This window comes from Cyanistes caeruleus, chromosome 3 (assembly GCF_971803275.1).
Source record: "Cyanistes caeruleus chromosome 3, bCyaCae1.hap1.1, whole genome shotgun sequence".
Taxonomy (NCBI): Eukaryota; Metazoa; Chordata; class Aves; order Passeriformes; family Paridae; genus Cyanistes; species Cyanistes caeruleus.
The window spans coordinates 55,720,605-55,741,993 of NC_141703.1; the positions used below are offsets into that span (position 1 = coordinate 55,720,605).

At 40.7% G+C, this 21,389-nt stretch overlaps 1 protein-coding gene across 25 annotated transcripts in view; it reads right to left on the bottom strand.

Annotated features, from left to right (window-relative positions):
- TDRD3 (tudor domain containing 3) overlaps positions 1-21,389 on the bottom strand; it is a 165,974-nt gene that overhangs the window by 87,010 nt on the left and 57,575 nt on the right. For 3 of the 25 annotated variants that reach the window (XM_086881116.1, XM_086881117.1, XM_086881115.1), the window contains exon 1: positions 4,718-4,876. The exons of 17 other annotated variants lie outside the window; for them this stretch is intronic. In XM_086881116.1, the coding sequence (XP_086737242.1) occupies positions 4,718-4,758 (41 nt within the window). In that variant the 5' untranslated portion in view covers positions 4,759-4,876. Of the gene's footprint in view, positions 1-4,143; positions 4,691-4,717; positions 4,983-21,389 lie in introns of those variants that run through there. 5 more of the 25 variants (XM_086881136.1, XM_086881140.1, XM_086881118.1 and 2 more) reach the window with 4 other exon arrangements.

Below are 21,389 nucleotides of genomic sequence, written 5' to 3' on the forward strand. Positions count from 1 at the left end.
CTTTTTCAAACACCTAGTATCTTCTTTTAAAAGAAGGGAAAAAATGGCATATGAATTAGTTTCTTTGGGTTGCTTCCCTTAACAGACTGAAAAATGCTGGACCTTTTGCAAAGTGAAAATGACATGAAGAATTCAGGTTCTAACTACCCATTACTTGTGACCCAGCAGGAATGCAAACTGAGCAGATCAGCCAGTAAGAGATACACCTGAACAAATGAAAAACGCAATGATATGAGATTTTGTTTTGTACTGGCATTTTGAGATTTCACTGTACCAAACAAACTTCACAAGATTTTGCACATCACAAAAGAAGTGTCAAGAATCTCAAAACAGATGCATCTCTCCTGTGAAACACAATATGTGTGTTATGCTTGTGTCTAAGGAATTTTTTTTCTCCTGCTCGAGCTTGCTCAATATGCAGGAACCAATTTCAGCTGCGATTTCCAAAAAGGTTTTATAGGAATAGCAAAAAAAAATTAGGAAAAAGCAGATCATCTTGCAGAATTCTGAAACTGACTGCTTTGCCAAATGCCTGCTGTGCTCTTAGAAAGTGGTGTTAGATTCATGCCTTTGAGAACTTCCTTATGTTTCCAGGCATACACCTACTTTTGCTTTAGAGTTTGGATCGTATCAGATGATTCATCCTACAAGAGGTCACATGCAAACAAACCAATCTTAAACCCAGAGTTACCCACTATGCAGCACATCACTTTCTGAAATACAAAAAACTCAGTCTAAAAGTTTGTTGTAGATCAACGATATTTTTCACTTACAAAGAATATATAACCACAGTGACTTTAATATAAAGGTTTTCTCAGGAACTGTTAAGCAGTATTCTTTTGTTTCCAAACAACCAGTAAAATTCCATTTCCTCTTCATCATTGGGAGTAACTTTTCATAGTCACAACATTGTCACAACATAATCTTCAAAATACATTATGTTTTACAAGACTGTATTTTTTTTTGCCATTGAGTTACTAATTTTTATGTCACACATACTGCAATAAAATATATCTGTACTACTTGACAAAGAACTTGCAAATACATTTAGTTGCACTAAAAAAAAATCTTTCCTTATCCAGTTTGCACCTCTTACTTTCCCACAGAGATCAATCACCAGACCCAAGATCAGAGAACCACAGGCCTGCTGTAGGCCATGGCATATTGTTCATTTATGACAACATGCTGGCATTCCTATGTAATAAATTCCCAAGTTCTGCAAAGATCTAGGAACAATGCAGAGGTCCTGGCTTGTCATATTCTCTTGTGAAATGCCACCCAGGAAATTTTAAAAAACAAACAAATGAAAACAAAAAACACACCACAAAAACTTCTGTTGCAAGCCAGTAATAAGTGCTTTGCGACTCATTGTTTACATAAGGGGATGTATTTTGCAGTTCTTCCGGACTTCACTTCTAGTAACAAAACTGGATTCACTAATTTGTGCTCCATTAAGATCCATATTTTAATAAGCACACTGGAAAACTGGTTCTGAAACTCATTAATGTAACTGTAACAACACAAAAAGGTAATTCTGCCACTTGGCCTTCTTCCTGTTAGATAATTAAATAAAAATACAGAACTTCTGTTCCAAGATAGAATATCTTTTTCACTGACATGTAATACAAACACCTTATCTCTCCCCTAGCTGGAGCCAATATCTCATTCCAAGGAACAGCCTAGTGTGTAACAAAAAGAACTAGGACCAAAAAATGTAGGCTTTCAACAAGAGCTGCAGGAATCTGTCTTCAGAAAAACTACAATTCTGCCCACAAACTACAAGGGCCTTTTACTCATTTTCATAAAACACCAGCATCACCAGAAAAAAAAAAAAAAATAAAGCTCCCAGCTTTATCTACCACTACTACATTTACTAGGTAGGGCTACTTTACCTTTCAGAAGCTCACAGAAATGTCATTTATATACTGAAGACAAACATGACAAATTCCCAAACAATTTTATAACAAATTACTCTGACAATACCTGGTTGGGGGAGGGAAATAGATATATAATTACTGTTCAGTATTATCTACACTTAATTACTGTCTTACTTGAAAAATAACTTTATTTTTCATTCAGAATCATAAAAGGTAAACACTAGTTGCAGAAACTCACATAAACAAGTGTCTATCTTAACTCTTCTTACTTTGTAAGATTTAAGAAACTTACTCTAAAATCCAATCAGTACAGACAGTATTTTACAAGCCAGTAGATTTTCAGCTAAGCAAGGACAACATTTTTTTTTTTTTAATCTGACATGCCATGCAGTGCTTCTGCAGTGGGGACAGATTTTAACATATAAACACAGTTTTGGCTTTGTACCAGAAAACTTACCATTTTGACATCAGGTGACAGCAACCGTAACAACCAATTAAGTACTAAACATTATTTAATCACCAGTGTAGCCAGACACATAATACTACATTAAACACCACTGAAGGCTCACTCACAGAAGTCTTAAATAACACTAAGATCTAATATGAGAAAAATCATAAGTAAGAGCAACAGCAAAGCAGTTAGAAGCATGGATGTTCAGGGTACTATTCTTTTTGAAAGTGCATAAGCACAGCTAAGCAAAATTTCCAAATCATTCTTTCTTTTTCCACTCCACCTCACATTCCTCAAAAGTATATGCATTTAATTCTTCTCTCTTTTATTCTACCCTTCTCAATGCAAATAGGTCAAGGCATAATTCCAGTGGAACTGATAATCAGCCCATTTCTTGCCCGATCAACTTTGAGCCTCTGGCTCCCATCCTACAGGACTGCAGGAATAACAAGTGTATACAGCTATTCAAGAGTCTACACTCAAAAGGAGGGCAGCAAACACTGCAGAGGGAAAGATTGTTTCAGATATTTGTACTGCCAAAACCTGAAAGCCATTTACCGATGGCATTCGTTCAACTGAAAAGGCAGTAAAACAACACAAGAGCTGAAAACTGTTGGAAACAAAAAAATTGAATAGGCAATAGAAAGACAGAAAAGCAAACTAAGAAAATAGAACTACTTTTATGGAAAGCTCTTTCATTTTCAGAGAGGTCTAAGTACAGAAGAAGAGAGGGGCTAGTGTCAAGTCACAGTCCAAAACTCCTGTTAAATAAGCTAACTTTATGAAAAGTAGCAAAAATAGCTATGATTATTTCAATTCAGCAATAGCCGGGAAGCACAGGATTATGCACTCTAGAGACACCTCAAACAGTATTTTTGGATCTTGATACAGTTATCCAAGAAGCATACCAAAGGACACCTAATTACTCTACTTGGTTACTATTACCACAAAGTAGCACTCACTGCAACAGCTGGCCCAAACACAGCATCACCAGGGGGTTAAAGGAAGTGATTATCCCATTTCAGTCTTGTGGCCTTACCTGGACTACTTTGCACACAACTGAAAACTATGAGAAGGTCCTTAAATATGGAGGCATGCAACAAAGATGATGGTATGTCCTGTGAGGAGCAGCTGAAGACTTTGGCTTGTCTCGACTGGAGAATAGGAGGCTGAGGGGCAAACCTCACTGCTCTCTTTCTACAGCCTCCTGAGTAGGGCAAGTGGAGAGGGAGGTGGTTCATCTTTCCTACCAGGGAGCCAGTGATAGGATGAACAGGGATGGTTCAAAGCTGTGTCAGGGAGGGTACAAACTGGACATAAGGAAGTATTTCTTTACTGAAGGCATAGTCAAACACTTGAAGATGTTTCCTAAGGCAGTGGGCAATGTCTCAAGCCAGTCAAATGTTTAAGAGGCATTTGGCCAGTGCCCTTAACAACATACCAAGATTTGATGAGCCCTGAAGTCATCAAGTGACTTGACTAGATGGCTGTCATAGGTCCCTTCCAAGTAAATTATCCTGTTTTATTCTAAATCACGACAGCCACTTTAACCTTTTCCATCTTAAACATACATGAAGCCACAATCCAGGACAACCACTAATGTAAACAGTAAAACAGAAATATCCCCAAAACGCCATTGGAAATAACTTTGCATGTGTCACTTTGTGCTTTAGCAGTTTGCACAGAACTTTAGTGGTGAAAGACTTTCCAAGTAGTTCTGGAAAAAAGTCAGCGTTGACTAGTAAGTGAATCACTTCAACAAAACAATCAAACAAACAAGACCCAAAACAAAAACTTTCCACAATGCAAACTCACCTCTAGGCTAGCAAATAAGCATTTGCAGTAGGTATTTAAAAAGCACAACTCGTTAAAACACGTTGTTCCAAAATGGATATTGTGTGCCCAGCGACTGGGACTCGGTAGAAAACACAAGTACCCGAGTTCAAGCCTTATGTGTGCCTCATTTACCCTACCCTAACCCCACTTATTTCATCTTCCCTTCCTTACTGAACGGGCGCACAGTGCAATTAACAACCCCAGCACCACGGGCAGGCGCCAGGCCTCCGAGCGAGGCCTGTCCCGGAGCAGGGAGGGAGGCCGCCGCCGATCCCGAGGGAGGGGGATGTTCCCGGGATAGGGGTACCGGCCCGCCCCGCAGGGCCGGCGGGACGGGCCAGGAGCTCCTTTCCAGGGCGAGCCATCGCCAGGCCCCGAGCGCACCGGAGGCGGCACAACTCCCTGCCCACCGCCGACGGGCTCCGAGCGGAGCTGGGGCGGGGACGACCCCCGCACCGCACGCTCAAACACGGCGCACTGCCCACCCCGCTCCGCCGCTCGGAGTCACCCCGGAGGCGGAGGCGGCGGCGCGGCCGAGCTCGGCCCCACTTACCAGCCCGACTCGGAGAGCGCCGCCCGCGCCCGGTCGGCCATGGCGCCTCCCCCGCCGCTCACCCGCAGCACGCGGGGCCGGCGGGCGCTGCGGGGACCCCCGGCACTCGCTCGGAGGGGGAAGAGGGACGCGGGGCCCGCTCGTTCCCCTGCCCCGCGGGCCTCTCCGGGCGCTCGGGCCGGCCGGGGGGAGGGAGGGAAGGGGGGAGGGAGGGAGCGGAGGGAAGGAAGGAGGAAGGAGGGGGCGGAGGCGGCGCAGGCAGAGACGAACAAAGCCCGCGACCGGCGGCTGCCTGGAAGCTGCCGCCGCCATGGCGGGGAAGGGCAGGAGTGAGGGCAGCGCAGCCGGGGAGCTCCGGCCCTGCTCCTGCGGCTCGGAGCCTGCCGCCGTGCAGTGTCGGGAAGGGTTTGCTTAAACGGGTTTGAAGTGCTTATAAAGGGTTTGCTTCCTCTATAAATAATATTATCAGTAGTAGCGTTGTTCTGGGCAAGGCTCTCCTCCGTGCCCTCAAAACGCGTGTTGCGGGTGAGAAGGGGCTCTTGGAAGGCTCTGGAGCGCACGTCACATGAGGAGCAGCTGCGGGAGCTGTTTAGCCTGGAGGAGGCTCGGGAGGGACCTTCCCGCCCTCAACTCCCTGTAAGGAGCTCGTAGCCAGGTGGGGGTCGGCCTCATCTCCGTAGTAACAAATGGCAGGATAAGTGCAAAAGGCCAGGGAAAGGCCTCAAGTTGTGCTACAGGAGGTTTAGATGGGATATCCGAAAAAACTTCTTCACAGAAAAGGTGAAGCATTGGAATATGCTGCCCAGGGAAGTGGTGGAATCACTGTCCCTGCAAGCGCTCAGAAAAGCTGTAAGGTGGTGCTTATGGGCATGGTTTAGTGACAAACTTGGCAGTGCTTGGTTAATGGTTGGGTTCATTGTTAATGGTCTTTCCCAACATTAACAATTCTTTGTGACTGTCCCTGTGTTTCTTTTATGTTTGGCCGTTTGTTGTTCGGGTTATTTTCTTTAATGATTTTCCTTAAAATGCTGGGCAATGATAGGAATGTTTTATACCTTTAACAGAATAGCACTATTTCATTATTGCTGTTACAAGTGCCCACGGGTGCGGTGGGAGCACTGTCCCACTGTTTACTCTGTTCCAGTATTCAGAGAAATGGCTAGAAGCTGAACATGAGCAGATCAGGACTTAAGAAAATGCTTATCAAGGCCTTGGTGCTCAGGGTTTCTGCTTGCAGGTGAGGTTAGCTGCTCTGCAAGAAAATACTGACCATTTGCATTAGTGCATCGTGTCCAGCTACTTCTGTAATCCATTAATGCTTTTTTTCAGCACTGAGGTTTTGAAATTTGTCTACCTGATATGTTTGTCTATTAAAGATGGTCTTTTCTTCATGGGTCACTTTTATCTTTACGATGTTTCAGTTTCTATGCATCATCTTCAAGTCAAAGCTTACAATTTTGCTTTTTTTGAGGGTTTGGTTTTTTGTTTGTTTTGGTTTTTTTGTTGGTTTTTTGTGGAGTGTTTTGTTTTGGTTGGTTATTTTCATCCACCTGAATACCTCTCTGCTGTACTGGATACAAATCACTCAGGATCTTTGCACAAAACACTTTGATGTGCATTCATGGTATTTTCTTTTGTGTCTTTGGGTTATATACTCTAGGACAGAGGTTTTGTCTCAAGTAGGTATGGTGTCTTGCATGGCTGCTGTTAAGAAGGTACATATATCTTTAAGTTGATAATTATTAAAAGCTTGACACAGATGAAGGAAACAAAACCTATATTATTCAGGTTCAGCTGAAGAATGTATAATGCTACACATATCCTTGAAGTTTTCCTGGTAATGAGTCTTAACATAAGCCTAAAAAAAAAAAAAATTTAAAAAGGCAGCTTTAAAATGGAAGACTGACATGATTTCTGCCTACAAGATCTCAAAATAATGACTATAGCCATAGGAAAGTGTTAATCCTTGTGGTGGTCATTAAACAACCAAAAATTAGCAGAGGGAGCATTAATTGGGAAAGTGGATTTTCAGAGGTTGTGCAGTCCTATGTCATGACAAGACTCCAGGTGAACATGAGCTGCCAAAGAAGTAATGTCAAGGAGAGCTAACTAACCCAAGAGCCTTGAAAGAGACCTACTGTATGTCTGTACCGAAGAAATTCTTGAATTAGTGAAGAGAAATACTGTAAAGCAGAAGAGTCACTATGAAATGTCAGTAGCCAAGTTGCACTCGTGTTGCAACAGTAGCAGCCACTGACATGGAAAAGCACTAGCAGATAGGTGGAAGTGTGGTTCCAGTTCAGAACTTACTATGCAAAAGAAATGGGAATAAAAACACCTTGTATTTGGAGTTTGACCTGTCTGCACATTATCAAGAAAAGGTTGTAAACATTGTAATTCAAAATGGGATGCCCGTAGAGCCAATTAGTAAGGGATGGAGTATGACCTAGGAGAAGATAATGAGAATAACAGACTTTATGCATTGCCTTGTGTTAGTTTAAGACATGGAAGGTTTTGCTTACTTAAATCTTCATTGAAATCACCAGGCAATTATACCAGCAGTTTATGCCAGCAGAGGGCTAGCTGTTGCACCTCATGGCACTAAATACCATCTATTATAAAGAAAATGTAGGTGCCATCCTTCTTAAAGGTCTGCAGGCATCTGCTCTAACAAATTCATTACATGCAAGCTGAGATGTGTGTATATATATTCATGTGTGCCTCCTTTTGTACAGGAGAGAAGTCCCCATTAGTGGGTGTTTCTCTGCTCACGGAGGGCACTGCCTGAGCTTTGCAGTTTGTAGCTGCTGTTGGCTGTGCTGCACTGAGGTGAACAATTAGCTCCACTGTAAAACAGAAGGTGATACAGTGCCTGCCAGGCAGTCAGACACCTGCAGATAAGACCCTCTGTACCAACTGTTTGTGATAAAACATTCTTGGAGCATATTCTCTGTATCGATCACCTTCAGAATATACGACAGTGCTGAAGGTAATGAGCACCAGAGTACCTGGGGCTGTACAGGGACTGACCTAAACCCCCACATGCCTGTAAGGGGCTCTGTGCCTCCAGAGCTTTCTCTGAAAAATGCTTGTTGCTCCAGATAAATCTGGGCATCACTGTCCACAAAATTCACATGGACTTCTGTCCAAACTGCCTAAAATGCAGTTCTGTTTGACTGCTGTCCATGTGCCCTGGGGTTATTTCACAATGTTCTGTAATCTTAAATACCTGAAAGGGCTGGTCTACTCAAGCATCTCTGGTGAGACAGAGCTCTAACAGGCAGAGCTAACACACAGCACAAGACAGCAAGAGCCAGTTTTTGAAGCAGCCCTGAAGGCTCCTTGATTCATTGGATTGGTTCATCCTTACTCCCTTCATCTCCTGCCAGTTCCAGGCCCAATCCTCTTGGTCAGCAGTCAGCTCACAAAACTGGGGAGCTGAAACTTTTGACCACACTTTCCAGAAACCTGTAACACTGATAGTGAGTTATGGCATTGTTCACCCCAGCTTGATGTCCTGAAAGCAACAACAAGACCCTGAACACCAGGTCCAATAGGAGGTCCTCACAACATGAGAAATGCTGTTTTGGTCTCAATTTTTATTTTTTCTTCCATAGAATATGCTCTCTTCATTAATTTATCTGAAGGAAACAGGTCTAGCTTACTGAACATAAAAGCAGATGATCCTTATCCTGGATCCACAGCTGAAAGTTACTGGGCACTGAATGGAAAGGGCCTTCCCTTCTGGCCATTTAATTTCTAGGAGTGTGCTGGAGTTTCAGCAAAAGCGGTTATCTCTTCATGTCCTGTGTTGGACTAGGTCCCGAAATGATTTGACTGGAGTTAGAAGGATTAGCTTTTCTACATGTATTGTTGCATGCCAGCCAAAATGTTGTGTATGTTTTATCTGAAAGAGAAGGACAGGACTCAGCACTCAGTCTTTCTTATATGTCAACTGGAGAAGGGACTGCCTTCTTCAGGCTAAAGAGAAGAAGGGAAAATTACAGAAGTAAAGATTTTCTTCATGGGGGAGAGGCTTGGAAAGGAGCAAGATAAAGGAAATACAAACAGCAAGTACATATCCTACATGAGAATGGTAAAGGATTTTAAAGTATTAGACATAGTACCACCACCTATAGCCACAGACTGTAGTTAAGGTGGTGTTGCAAGGAAAGATAATTTCCACTAAAGGCCAAAGCTAACGCCAAAGCTAGCATATTTGTCAGGTGCTCTGATTGATCATGTTACCTGACTGTCCTCTTCTGGAACCTTCAGTTTGATCACACTCCCCACTTTCCCCTGCAAATCATTATGTGTATGTCAAGCCACAGGCATCTTAAAGGTATAGTTCACACTGGCACTCTATTAGTCAAAAAGACAGCATCACACTCAGCGAGGTACTGTGGCTGTCAGGATGAGGGCATTTATATATGGCACAATGATGCTGTTGTCAGCTCTGTGCATGGCTGCTTATCAAAATCTCAGCAGTTCAGACCTGAAAGTGCAGATGAACCACTGCAATGATCACTAGGGTACAATGGATCACAAAGTACTGCAGAATGTAATTCCATATAATTATGATGCTTTTAGGGCCCCTCATGGGCCAGCAGAAGGGCTGGTGTTTGTCAGTTATTCTGGCACAGCTCAACCTATTGCCCCTCTGGACACTGACTTGGTAAATAGCCAGGGAGCAGAGGATCAAACAGCATATGGCTTTGCAGACTTTACTGGGCTGCAGTAAACATCCCAGCCCTGAACAGCTGTGCCTTGTCTCTAACAAGATTACTTTTAAGAGACTGGTACCTTCTGGACTGGATGAAAATCTGGAAATAAGCATGTTGTTGTCAAGGCTTTGAGTGCACCAAGAGCCTCTTCCCCGCTCCCTGGGGCTTGGTTGCACATCCTCCATTGCAGCTCTGATATGGTGCAGCTGTAGCCTTGGATCAGGGGGCTGGGGACAGAGCTGTGTGAGGAAGAGCTATGGGAAGCCTCATGGGAGCCTCCTGCTCTTTGCTTGGGAGCTGCATTGAAGCTCAGGCTCCCATCCTTGAGACTTGTCTTAGGTCTGCCTGTGCCTGTCCATGCACCTTGCTGATCCTGAACCACTGGTTTGATTGCTGACTTGACCCCGCACCTGCTTTATCACTTCAGACATGCCTGGTAACCTTGAATACTGCCTCACCATGCTCCCCAGTGTGGCACCTGCTCAGGTACTGTGGGATTGTACCCTCCTGGCTGGGATCATTGCCCTACTTGCCTTGCTATTGCCCTCAGCTCCTGGCTTCCTTCTCTTGTGGGGTAGCCCAAGCTTGCTGCTTCCTGAGAGCTCCTATCCCAGAGCCATGAACTTGGTGTTACATTAAAAAGTTAGTGGTCCATTGGCTATCACCTGGTGTCTGAAATCAGTACACATGCTGCAACTGAACAACGCTCAGTGACAGTGGTGACACTGCAGGAGGCCAGCTGCTGGCCGTACAGTCCCTCAGTGTACAGGCTAGAACAGTGCCCTCAAGCAGGTGGAGAGCAGGTAGGGAATGCCTGGTCCTCTCTGCAGGCTCATGCTTCCCCAGCTTTCAAGTTGAAAGCTTGTCTCAGTAAAATTAAGGTCAATACTTACGAGCACTACTGGTCAGAGCAGCTCATGAAGGGCTGGCTGCATGCTGAGAAATGTGGCATGTATATGAGCTGACAATTTAGGGACAGCACTTTTACTGTGGAGGCTAAAGGCCTTGTGGAGCAAGTGCCATGCAAGAGGACACCTCACACAGTGTCAGGGAACTTTCAGTGGGATATAAGGAACCTGCAGGGTGGGGATGGATGGAACATTGTAGGGTTGCCTGTCCAGCCACATGGCCATCCCTATTAAAGCTAAGCCAAATTCTCTAAGGTAGGACAGCAACACCCCAAACACCAAGGTAATGGAAGACTGTAGATCAGCCTGTCAGAGCCACACAGGCACAGACACCATCATCCTGCACAGTACACAAACAAGGTACGTCCTTAACTATAAACACAGATTAGACTGGAGTGCACAGCTGTGCAGCAAAACAGTGGCTACAGTGACCACCTATTACATGTACTGCCTATTACCTATATACCACGTGTATGTGGCTATGTAGGAATTCTGTATTTTATTTTATTTTTTTTGCTGTTATTACTATTAAAAGTCATAAAGGTTGTATTTTGTATATCCACAATACTAGAAGACATCATCTCTGTTGAACATTTTGGGGCATAAATGACCCAGAAATCTGTGTCAGCACTTGACTTAATTGCAAGGTGAGAGAAAAAGACTGAATAAATAAGTGCTGTTTTCTCATGGAAATCTAAAAAGATTATTTTTGGATTATGAAAGATTCACTCTGTGGTTTTCCTCAAGTGCTTGCTGTCATATGTTTGTGCTTGAGGAAAAGCGAGTTATTGGAAATCTATGCTAGGCTCCAGATAAGCAGTTGACTTTCTATCCGTGATTTAATACCCACTAAACAGGCAAGAATGCTTCTTTGTTATTTCCTGGCAGTGAAAAATATACTGTGTTAGGCATCTTTCCTATTCAGGTGTGGCAGCTTTTGCCTACCACTGCTCTTCCTGTGTAGTCTGCAGGCCCAAAGCAGTACGGTTTGGAAAAATAACTAAATTTATTAAGAACTTTCAAGAAGCAGCAAAATCAGTGCTTCTAACAATCAAGTTATGGCACTGGCACTCACCATGAAAAATTACCAAAAGGGGAAAAAATGGAGGAATGAGAGATTAGAAGAAAAAGTTGTGGAGGAAGGCCATAAAAAATTGAGAGAATAAAGAAAAATTGGCAACAACTGGGCCATAGCATAGAGCAACAATTTGAGCTACCTGTATCAACTGTGATTCAGACCAGTAAAATAAGATGCCATGAATGAAAATAATTTGTCATGGAAATAATGAATCAGTAATACTGCTAGTAAGCTAACCAAAGTAGACACAGTATAAAAATGTATAGAGAGGTCCCTTTTTCTTCTATGCAAATGAGGCTTTTGGCTTGGAGAGTGAATACAGATTTTATGAGTTTATCTTTTTCCCTCATCTGGCCACAAAATTAGAAATAATCAGTACTCTGTTCCACTCTGTATTAAATACACTGAGGCATTCCTTTAATGGTATTTACATATGCTTATGCTTGTGGGGCTGTTGTGTGAACCAGGCACCTGGCTGAAAAAAGGGAAATTGGAGAGAAGGAATGCTGAAGTTTTTACTTTGAGGTGAAGTAAAGGATCTCTTTTCAGGTCTGACTCACATTACAGTCTTGCACCTTGTTGACATAGGGGTAGAAATTAATTAAGTCAGCACTGATGCTGGAGACAGTATATCATCAGATCATTGTCTCTCTGGAAAAAAACAAACCCATTACTTGTGGAGCAGTGTAGCTGCAAATTAAAGGTAACTGAGGGACATATGAAAGGCAAATGTGAGAGGGACAGGAAATGTGTGTGTAGGAAAAGCATTTGGAAAACAACTGAGGGATAGGAAGAAGAGGTATAATATATGGTAGCAACATTTTGACCAACTCTCTGACCATCTTTATAGAACCTAATAAAAACTTTCAAATTTTGTTTGGTTTCTCTTATTTTCAGTTTTTCTGCAACTATTTCTGTAAGTTGCCAGTTTACCTCAGCAGAGCATAAGTATGGGCTAACAGTTCCTGCTAAAAATGAAACATGTTGTTTCCCATCAAAGCACAAAAAGCAAAGCAGCAGAGGAGAATCCACCAGCAGTTATTTACCAGCAGTTTGTTATCTATTTCAGTGCTCACAACCATGTTCTCTTAGCCCGATAAACAGGGTGGCCTGCTGTTAACAAATATTGCCTGAAGCAAAACACTAAACAATCTAAAAGAACCTTTTATTCCTATTTTACATATTTACTTCCAAACAGTTCCTAACAGCTCCAGTTAGTGCATTAAGGTGCCCAGTCCTTACTGGCTGCACAAATCAGTTCTTCATGCTGACGCCAGCAGTATTGCCATGGTTACATGATTAGAGTGGCTTAACCTGGCAGGTGGCTTAGCAAAATGCTGAGTGCCAAAGCAATCCTAGCACGCAATCTATACTTTTCCATCAAACAAATTAGTATATCACATGCTCTGTTGTCCATATCATGGTAGGGTAGTTTGTTTCTTGTTTGCCATTTTGGTCTTTTTTTCCTGGATAACAAGGCTGTTCTCAAAATTTTACCACTTTTCAGCTATAATGTTGAAAACAAACTGTTTTCTAAAAGAAACACCCTGATTCCTCTACTCACAGTTTTGTAGATTCAACAGTCTCACTAAAGATAACAACCAAGGAATAAAAAAACATTGCATGAACCACAAAAATTCAATGTGAAGTTTATGTTGTTTAACTATATTTAGGATTGGACTAAAAATCTGGAAAGATCCCATACCAGCTGAAGGCTGGCCAGTTACTGCTTATTTGAGGGGATTCTCTGGGAGATACAAATGTCTGTATTTTTTGGGGTTTTTTTGGGGTTTTTTTTAAGTATTGATTTCAAAGCTGAGATCCAGAAGCATTAGAGGTAGATTCAGCAGTTCAGCTGTGGTTGACACTACTAGAACTGCTTCATCAAGGTATGAGAATATTTGCCTATCAAGTATCCAGACCAAGTAATTAACATCCAAATAGCAAAATGGCTTAAAGCAATGTGCCTTCTTGAGAGGAGAAGGTATCAGAGAAATACAGAAAGTGAAAATGTCATGGACAGATCAAACTTCGGGAAGCAAGGTACTGCTGGCATTTTCTTAGGCCGAACGTACTAGACTTTGCAAATTGCAAACTAATACAAAGCCTTAATACCTCAGTTGGTATGATTTTAGCTTTAATTATAAAGATATTATAATTATTATATGTGCTACATGCAAAAACTTCCTTTTGTTTCCTTCTGTTGTGTGGGGTACAGTGCTAAAAGAGTAGAGAGAGAGTTTTCATTCTTAACACTTTCACACTGCTTGCCAAGATCCGCTTTCCAGTCTCAATATAGGACAGTGTAGTAGCTTATATAATACTTAAGGTATAAAAGCACCTTGGAGTGTGTAGAAGTTCTATAGCTGTTTCATAGATTCATTCATACTATTTCCCAGCATATTTTCTGTCTCACCTCCAAAAAACTGACGTGTTGTTTTTCACAGCTTGTTTGCCATCTCCCCTTTCTCATGCTGATTTCACTGCTGTGTTGATGAAGCTCCAGTCCTCTGGTCTTTATACTGTAGCATTCAAGTTTAGAGTTTCTGAAGCCTTCCTTAGAAGTGACTCAAGTAATTTTTCGCATTTGGAGGAGAAAGCTGAAAAGCCTTCAATATTTAAATAGAAGCATAAGTTTCAAGTGTAGTATAAAGGCTTCAGATCTCTTAACTTTATTCATCAATTAACATATCTGCAACAGCTGGGGTTTGATCCATATTTTCAGAGAACAGTAATGTTGCTGATACAGCATTTCCAGTTCAGTCGCAGGAATACTGAAGTGGTTTTCAGAAGATAATTTAAAAAGCACTCAGTTGACAGGATGTTTCTTCAGGGAACCATTGATCACATTTTCAAATTGCAACAGAGCCAGAGATTGTCTTCATTTTAATTTCAATATCAGGAATGCCTTAAGTGACGATCACAGCTAACCCATTTTAATGACAACCCCGAACATTTAGAAACTCTTATCTATTCAATGTACTTCTGTGCAGAGAAACAAGAGCAGATGGATACTTCCTTAACACCTGCTGCTGTGGGAGTCTTCTGAAACACTTGCAAGTAAGAAATTATTGCTGCTATAAAGTGTCTCTCAATTTTATTTGTTCAGAGGATTTCTACAGAACATGCATACAATTTATTTTAGGTTTCTCAACTTAGTTGTGGCTTTTGGAAAGCTGGGGAAGGATCACTTACTGAAGAAAAGCTTATTTCTATGCTTCATAAAAAATAAGGGTTTAGGATAATAGATCGGAGATTTACTGCAACCTGTTGTGTCATGCACATGGTACTGGTTCCTTCCAGCAGTGAAGGAACAGCTCCAGGAACAAAGAGCCCAGGCCTACAAAACAACAGGAGTTCCATTGGAGAAGAGAGGGCTTTCTCAAGAAAACCATGGCAAATTGAAACCTAATGCTTTTCTGATTATGATCTGAAAGATGAAGTGCCAAAGTTTTAGCTCATAATTGCCCTTAGAGCTTTCTATGGGTGATTTAAATGTTTCTCTGCTTCCACAAGTGTCCAAAAATAGAGAGACAAATTATTTCCTAGATTTGGAACACTGTTCTCTTCTGAAGTTATATGCATTTGTTTTGTTTGTTTTGTAGATTTTCATATACAGTAGATTCAAGAAATAACACTTAAGAACATGTGAGTTCAAAAGATATGAAAGTGAAATGTTATTAAGGATTCTAATCCGCCTAGATTATTTAATGGGTTTCATTTTCATTATGCTTAGTGGTCAGAAACTGCCCTAAAATAAATCTACTTAATTGCAATAGGAGATACAACCCAAGTTGAAATACCAATTTACTGATTTTCTTCCAAATTACCATTTGGAACAGATGTTGCAATAAAGAGTGCAGGTGATAAGAAATTTGCAAAAGTGAGAGGATGGCAGTATCTAACACAGAAGGAAAGTGTGTCTTCCAGTCTAGGAAGCCATTGGGGATTGACCTTGTAACACATCACTTTGATTTTCCATTTTATAGGACCATAGACTTAAAACTTGAAATAACTATGCAGACAGTTTACTCTGAGCTTTTGCATAAAGAGGTCACAATACTCCAGGTAATTTTTGAGCCATGATTTCTGACTGGGCTGCAGGATGTCTCTTAGAAAGACACACAGTCATAATTTAAAGGCTTCACATTGTGATAAATTCCGTAATTCCCAAGGTGAGTTGTTTTGGTCGTAAATTGCCATCATGCTAAAATGATGTAAATTATATTAGCTTGAATTGATATATTTGTCTTCCAACTACAGAGCTTTTTTATGTTGTCTTACTGATTCCACAATTCTCTAATCTGTACAAACAAATCAAATAACCCCGACTTTCCTGTTTCCTAAACTTACTAAATGAAACCCATTAACTTCTTCTGGCTTTAAGGTATGGATTGCCAAACCTTACCAAACTGAAAAATTCCGAAAAATTTTCCCAAGAAACTAAAAGTATTTGGTGTATACTTTTAACAACTAGACAGAAGAAAATAATGTTATTCCTTACTTTTCTCTAAAGTAATGCCATATATAAGCATAGAAATGTGCCTTTGTTAATTTATCTAAGGATCACAGCAATTAATTCAGACACTTTAGATATTAGGTTATCCTGTCAATTAACATGCATCTAAGATAAATCTTGTAATTTGTTTTGGCTCCTCTGTCTCCTGAACGCAAAGATAAATTTGCTATATATCTAGGATGTGAATTCCAGGAGCTGAACTCTATACGATGTTCAATGCACGAGTTTAGATAAACCATTTATCTACTCTGAGTAATCAAGACCTGAAGTATATGACTTATGAGGAGAAGCTGAAAAGAACTGAGTTTGTTTAGCCTGAAATGGGCTTGGGAAGTTGTCTACAAATGCCCATTGGGGGGTGTAGGGAAGATGAAGCTGAGCTCTCCTTGAGGGTACAGAGTGAAAGTGTGAGGCAGACTGAGAGCTAACTGCTACAAAGGAATTTCTGGTAAAATATGAAGAGGAAAAGAAATATTACTTTTACTGAGGGTAGGCAGCCACAGGTATCTCCACCATTAGGAACCACCACCCTTAGAAATACTCAAAGCTCAACTAAGTGATCTGATCAGCTTACCTGCTCTAAAGGGTGAATCAGAGCAGATCTGTTCCAGAGGAAAGTTCTTTCTAGTTTACATGGCTCCAACACCATGACTAATTAATTAGGTCTGCTGGCCTAACTCAGTGGTATAACTGAATCTTTACTGTAATTAAGGCTTGAAATGCAGAAGACCTTACATGCACAAGACCTTACATGATATTTGACAGGAACAGGGATTTTTTTGTCAGGGTGCTGGTTCATATAAACAAAAGGCTGCAGCTGAATGTCTACCTTATCCAACCATCCGTTGTGTTTGTCTTGGCCATCCCTGTCTTTCCTGCATGAGCTAAACTACTTCACTTAACACCACAACCTGGTATGATAAACTAGCATGAATTCCAGTTCTACACAATAGACAAGTTTTAATTCCTCATGGTAGACTATGCCATAATTTCCAGTAATGTAGTAGTAGCTCCTGAATAAAACACTGACTTTCCCCCAAGGCAGGTGGAGAGCAGATGATTAAGAAAAAGTGGAACTATGGGCAAAAACAATTTCTGAATCAGCAGTCTTCTTTTTTGCTTTCATTGCAACTAAAAATTGGTCCTAAGAGTTATGTTCTTGATGAGGCTACATGCTGTGCCAAAGCTAAATGTTATTGAGCTTGCTTATCAGACATGATAAGCAATGCAAGGTATATAATATAGTTAACAACTTAATTTGTACCTGTTGTGTTCAAAAGAATCATCCTATTATCTTTACTTAACATTCTTTTACACCCAGTTAAACTAATCCAGTGAAATACACATACATAAGGCCTTTGATATGATCAGTAAATTAAATTAACTTGACTCTAGGAAGAAAAAGATAAGAAAATGTCTGTCCTTATGAGAAAGGTCACAAAGAAAGAATAAGAAGAATGCACACTTAAAACCAAAATTTAAAGAAATAATAGCCAGAGGGATAAGTGGCCTGCCTTTTTTGTAGGTCTCTGTTTGAAAGAAATCTTTTTCCTTGACACTTCACTGTATTCCAGATTAAGGACACTTTCTGATTATATGTTCTGATTTGATATGCCTTATGTAGAAAGATGACTGGGGGTTAAATTAGAGGCAACAGAGAAGTTACATTTGCATCCTAACAGAAATTATATGATAAAATGCAGCTGCTACTCCTTGGATGGAATGTGATTGGTATGCCCAAAACCTATTCCACGAGGATTCTCCACACACAGAGTTTGCAACCATAAGCACCTGCTGAGGGGATGGAAAGGAGGATATGGAGCAGAGTGGAAACCCTGTGGCCAAGGCTCTTTTGAAAGCCTTGCAGAGAAGGGACCTTGATGATACTTTACAGCTGATAAACCCCATAGCAGCTGTCACTCAGGGGAGGTAGGAGAAGGTGTCTTGCTGCCCAGCCAGCAACTCTGGCAAAATTGCTCTCCTCAGATGAACTTGGTTCACTACAGCCTAATTATAGTACAGCACACACCTCCATCCCAAAGTTACTGCCCCCAAGGTATGACCAGCCCTCACTGAGAAAGTGTCTATATTTTATTGACTACACCTTTAATATTTACACCAAGCAGTAACAAAGATGTGTATTACTAGAGTTATTCAAGCTTCACCAAAACATAAAGAAATACTCTAAAAATATGTTGTGAGTGGGGAAAAGTTAGGGAAGACTCCATAGTAACTGCTGGGATCAGTCGATGGGCTGAATCTGTCCTCTCACTCATAGGGACAGGTAAGAACCACACTCTATGTGTACTGAGCACTTCTACTGGGGATTAGCATTTGTCTGTGCATTGTTTTGAATATGTTTCTTCAGTCAAATACCACCACAGGCAACCCTCAAACCTTAACCTGTCACAATTTTATATTAACAAAGTGTTATTCTGTAAACTCTTGGTGTGAGCCCTTCGTGGGTGCTGACAATCACCAGCAGAGTGGAAATAGTGGAATAGAGTGGAGGACTCACTGAGGAGTGTCTGTTATGATGTCTGTGTGTGTCCCTAAATAAGTCAAATCACCCTCCCACCCAGCAGGATTGCTCAGTGAAGGGTCCCCATAACAGGACACTGACAGACTGGTTGGGCATGAGGGTCTTGGCTTTCCTGGGACTCTGACAGACAAATCAAACACTAAGGGTTAAGAAAATCTCACCCTTTTCATGTGACTCCTGAAATGCTGCATTTTTATTGCAGAAACCAAACATGCTCTATTGCAGTAAAAAGTGAGAAACAAATGTGTTAATAGTTTAAACAAGAGCTACATTGACTAGTAGGTTGTAAAATACACCTTTTCTTTGTTGTTTTCCTCTCTAGTTTGAGGGTCACATCAAAGCTGTGTCCCTGTATTGACAGGAGAAATCAATGCTTCAAACAATGGGGAAAACAGAATATGTGAATGTATGTGCAGTGTGGGTTGCTCAGCTAAGGCTGTAGGTATGGAAGAAATGTCTTGCACAAGGATGACAGCCTGGGAAAAAGTTGTTTTCTGAAATATTCTTTTTGCCCTAAGGAATATGTCTCCTGCTAATTACTCCAAGATCAATTATAATTGAGGAAATGAATGTGTAAAACTTATCTCAGAACTTCCTACTGGTCTTTCCAAAAGCAATGGTTTCACTTCAGCTGTCAAAAGGATCATCTGCTCATACAGCCAGAAGTTTTAAGTGGTGTGAATATGTCCTGGAAAGGGCAGCTAAGTCAAAGCTGGGGAACTTGACTGAAAAAACAAACATTTTCTGCAACAGATGAAATATTCACTGATCTTAATAACCTGTAGTGGCTGCAGTGAGTTTGTCCAGTTAACTTCTTTGAAAACTGGCTTCAAAAATAAAACAAACAAACAAAATCTTTCTTCCACTTTTTGAGTGGATGCATCAGTCACCTGCTGGAATCCAGCCTGAGCAAAGGAAGACATAAACTTACTTAAACTCTGTCAAGTGTCTTTGTAGACTGTGTGAGGTGTTTCATGCTGAAAGTTAGTTTTTCTTTAACTGTGTATAATAGTTTGGTTTTCATTCTTGGCAGGTAATAAGGTGATCACACCCAAATAGCATTACCAGAAACCTTCTTTTGCTAGGACAGCTCACTCACACCTTCTAACAGTCTTGTTCAGTGACTCACTCACTCTGTTGCTACACAATTTCTCCCTTTCTTCTGAGAGCAAGGAACAGCAATAGTTTCATCTTGGGCTATTTGACTCAGAGCCCTTTGCAATTCTATTCCTGCTCATCTGGTTCATCTCCATTTTCTTAATTGAAAACTGAGATTTTTTTTTTATTTTTTTTTTTCATACAATTCATATCAGTATGTGGGCTTGCCTTTCAAATCTATTGATATGATAAAAAATGTATTTGCATATAGTTTTAGCAAAGATTCTGCAGCCATAACAAGACTCATAATTGCATTACAACTGAAGGTGTGAGATGTGTGTATGTCTGCGTGCATATACTTGTCCCTGTCTTCTCACACCATAACTTAATGTAAAATTTTGGGTGTTATTTATGTATCTACTTAAGGCTCTGGATTAATTACTGTAGAGTAAATTAAAAAAAAAAAAGCAACGCAAAAATTATAAATCTTGCTTTATGTTTGGGGGTTGTACTAAACATAATTTGCCACAAAGCTGCATCTTGTGTTTACAGAGTGTTTATCAGCTTTCACTATTTATAACAGATGGAACTAGAGCATTCTGAATGTTTCTATTAAACAGAAAATGGCACTACAACATAAACACAATATTGTGGAAGTTTGGTCTTGCAAATTAAATTCTACAACCTGGCAGCTTACAAAATCATCTTATCCTCTCTTTTGCAGAATATAGCTACAGCAGATATTCCTTGCCACGTGCCCAGAGACGGCAACATTATGGCTGCATACTCTGAAACAGGAAAGGGAGACTAACACACATATTCCACAAGGGCCATTGCATGATTTCATGAAGCACTAACACACATTAAAAAAAATGAATGGACAAGCAACAAAGACAATCTCTCCTTGTAGCTAAATAAGTCTTAGTCTGATTCTGATCCTTAGGCACTTATGTCCCACCATATTACAGGTTAAAATACTTTTCCAAACTGACATTGTTAGCCACAGATAATCTACCATACCAGTGTATCATCTTTGTAGCATCTTTAATCTGATCTGTATCAAATGAGAGTATTCAAAAAGTCACAGTTCTAGAAAAATATGTGAATGTAACTTCATGTTCTGAAGCTAAGCACATGAAAGATTTTGCTTGCCTCTTTGTGGGTAAAAGTGGACATTCCAGCAAAAGACATGCATATAGGTCTTAAATTTTTTTAATTTCTCAAAAGTGAGTCTTAGTAATTTTCCTCATTCTCATTTTTAATTACAGAGAAGGGGTGGAAATTAATTCAAATTACCCCAAATAACTTTTGAAAACTTATTCCTATTCTTCCTACATGTTCAGTCTGTAAGATGTATGCACAAAGTAATGTTTGTCAAGATGTGACAACATAACCATAACGATATTAATGTCTTATCCAGGAGTCCCTGCTGGATAAACACTGCTGGAGCATCACACTTGCCAAACAAAGCCAAGGCAGTCTTCTGTACCTTCCAGTTGCTTTCTACAGCTCAGGCTCTCTGCCATTACCTCCTCCAATCAAGCATGATTTCATACATGGCTTCAGCTGGCATTCTGGCAATACAAGACATGAGATAGTGACAAATATAAACAGTGCTCTTAAATTTGGAAATCAGTATCTAAGAGGTGGTATGGTTGAATTTTGGAACCAATATAAGCTGTATACATGTAATGCAAGGAATACTGCAAGTGGTATTAGACATTTCAATATCTGTATTACGTACCTTTAAACATTCCAAAATATATTTACAGTATCTGGAAGTGTTTCTAATGGATCTTATGT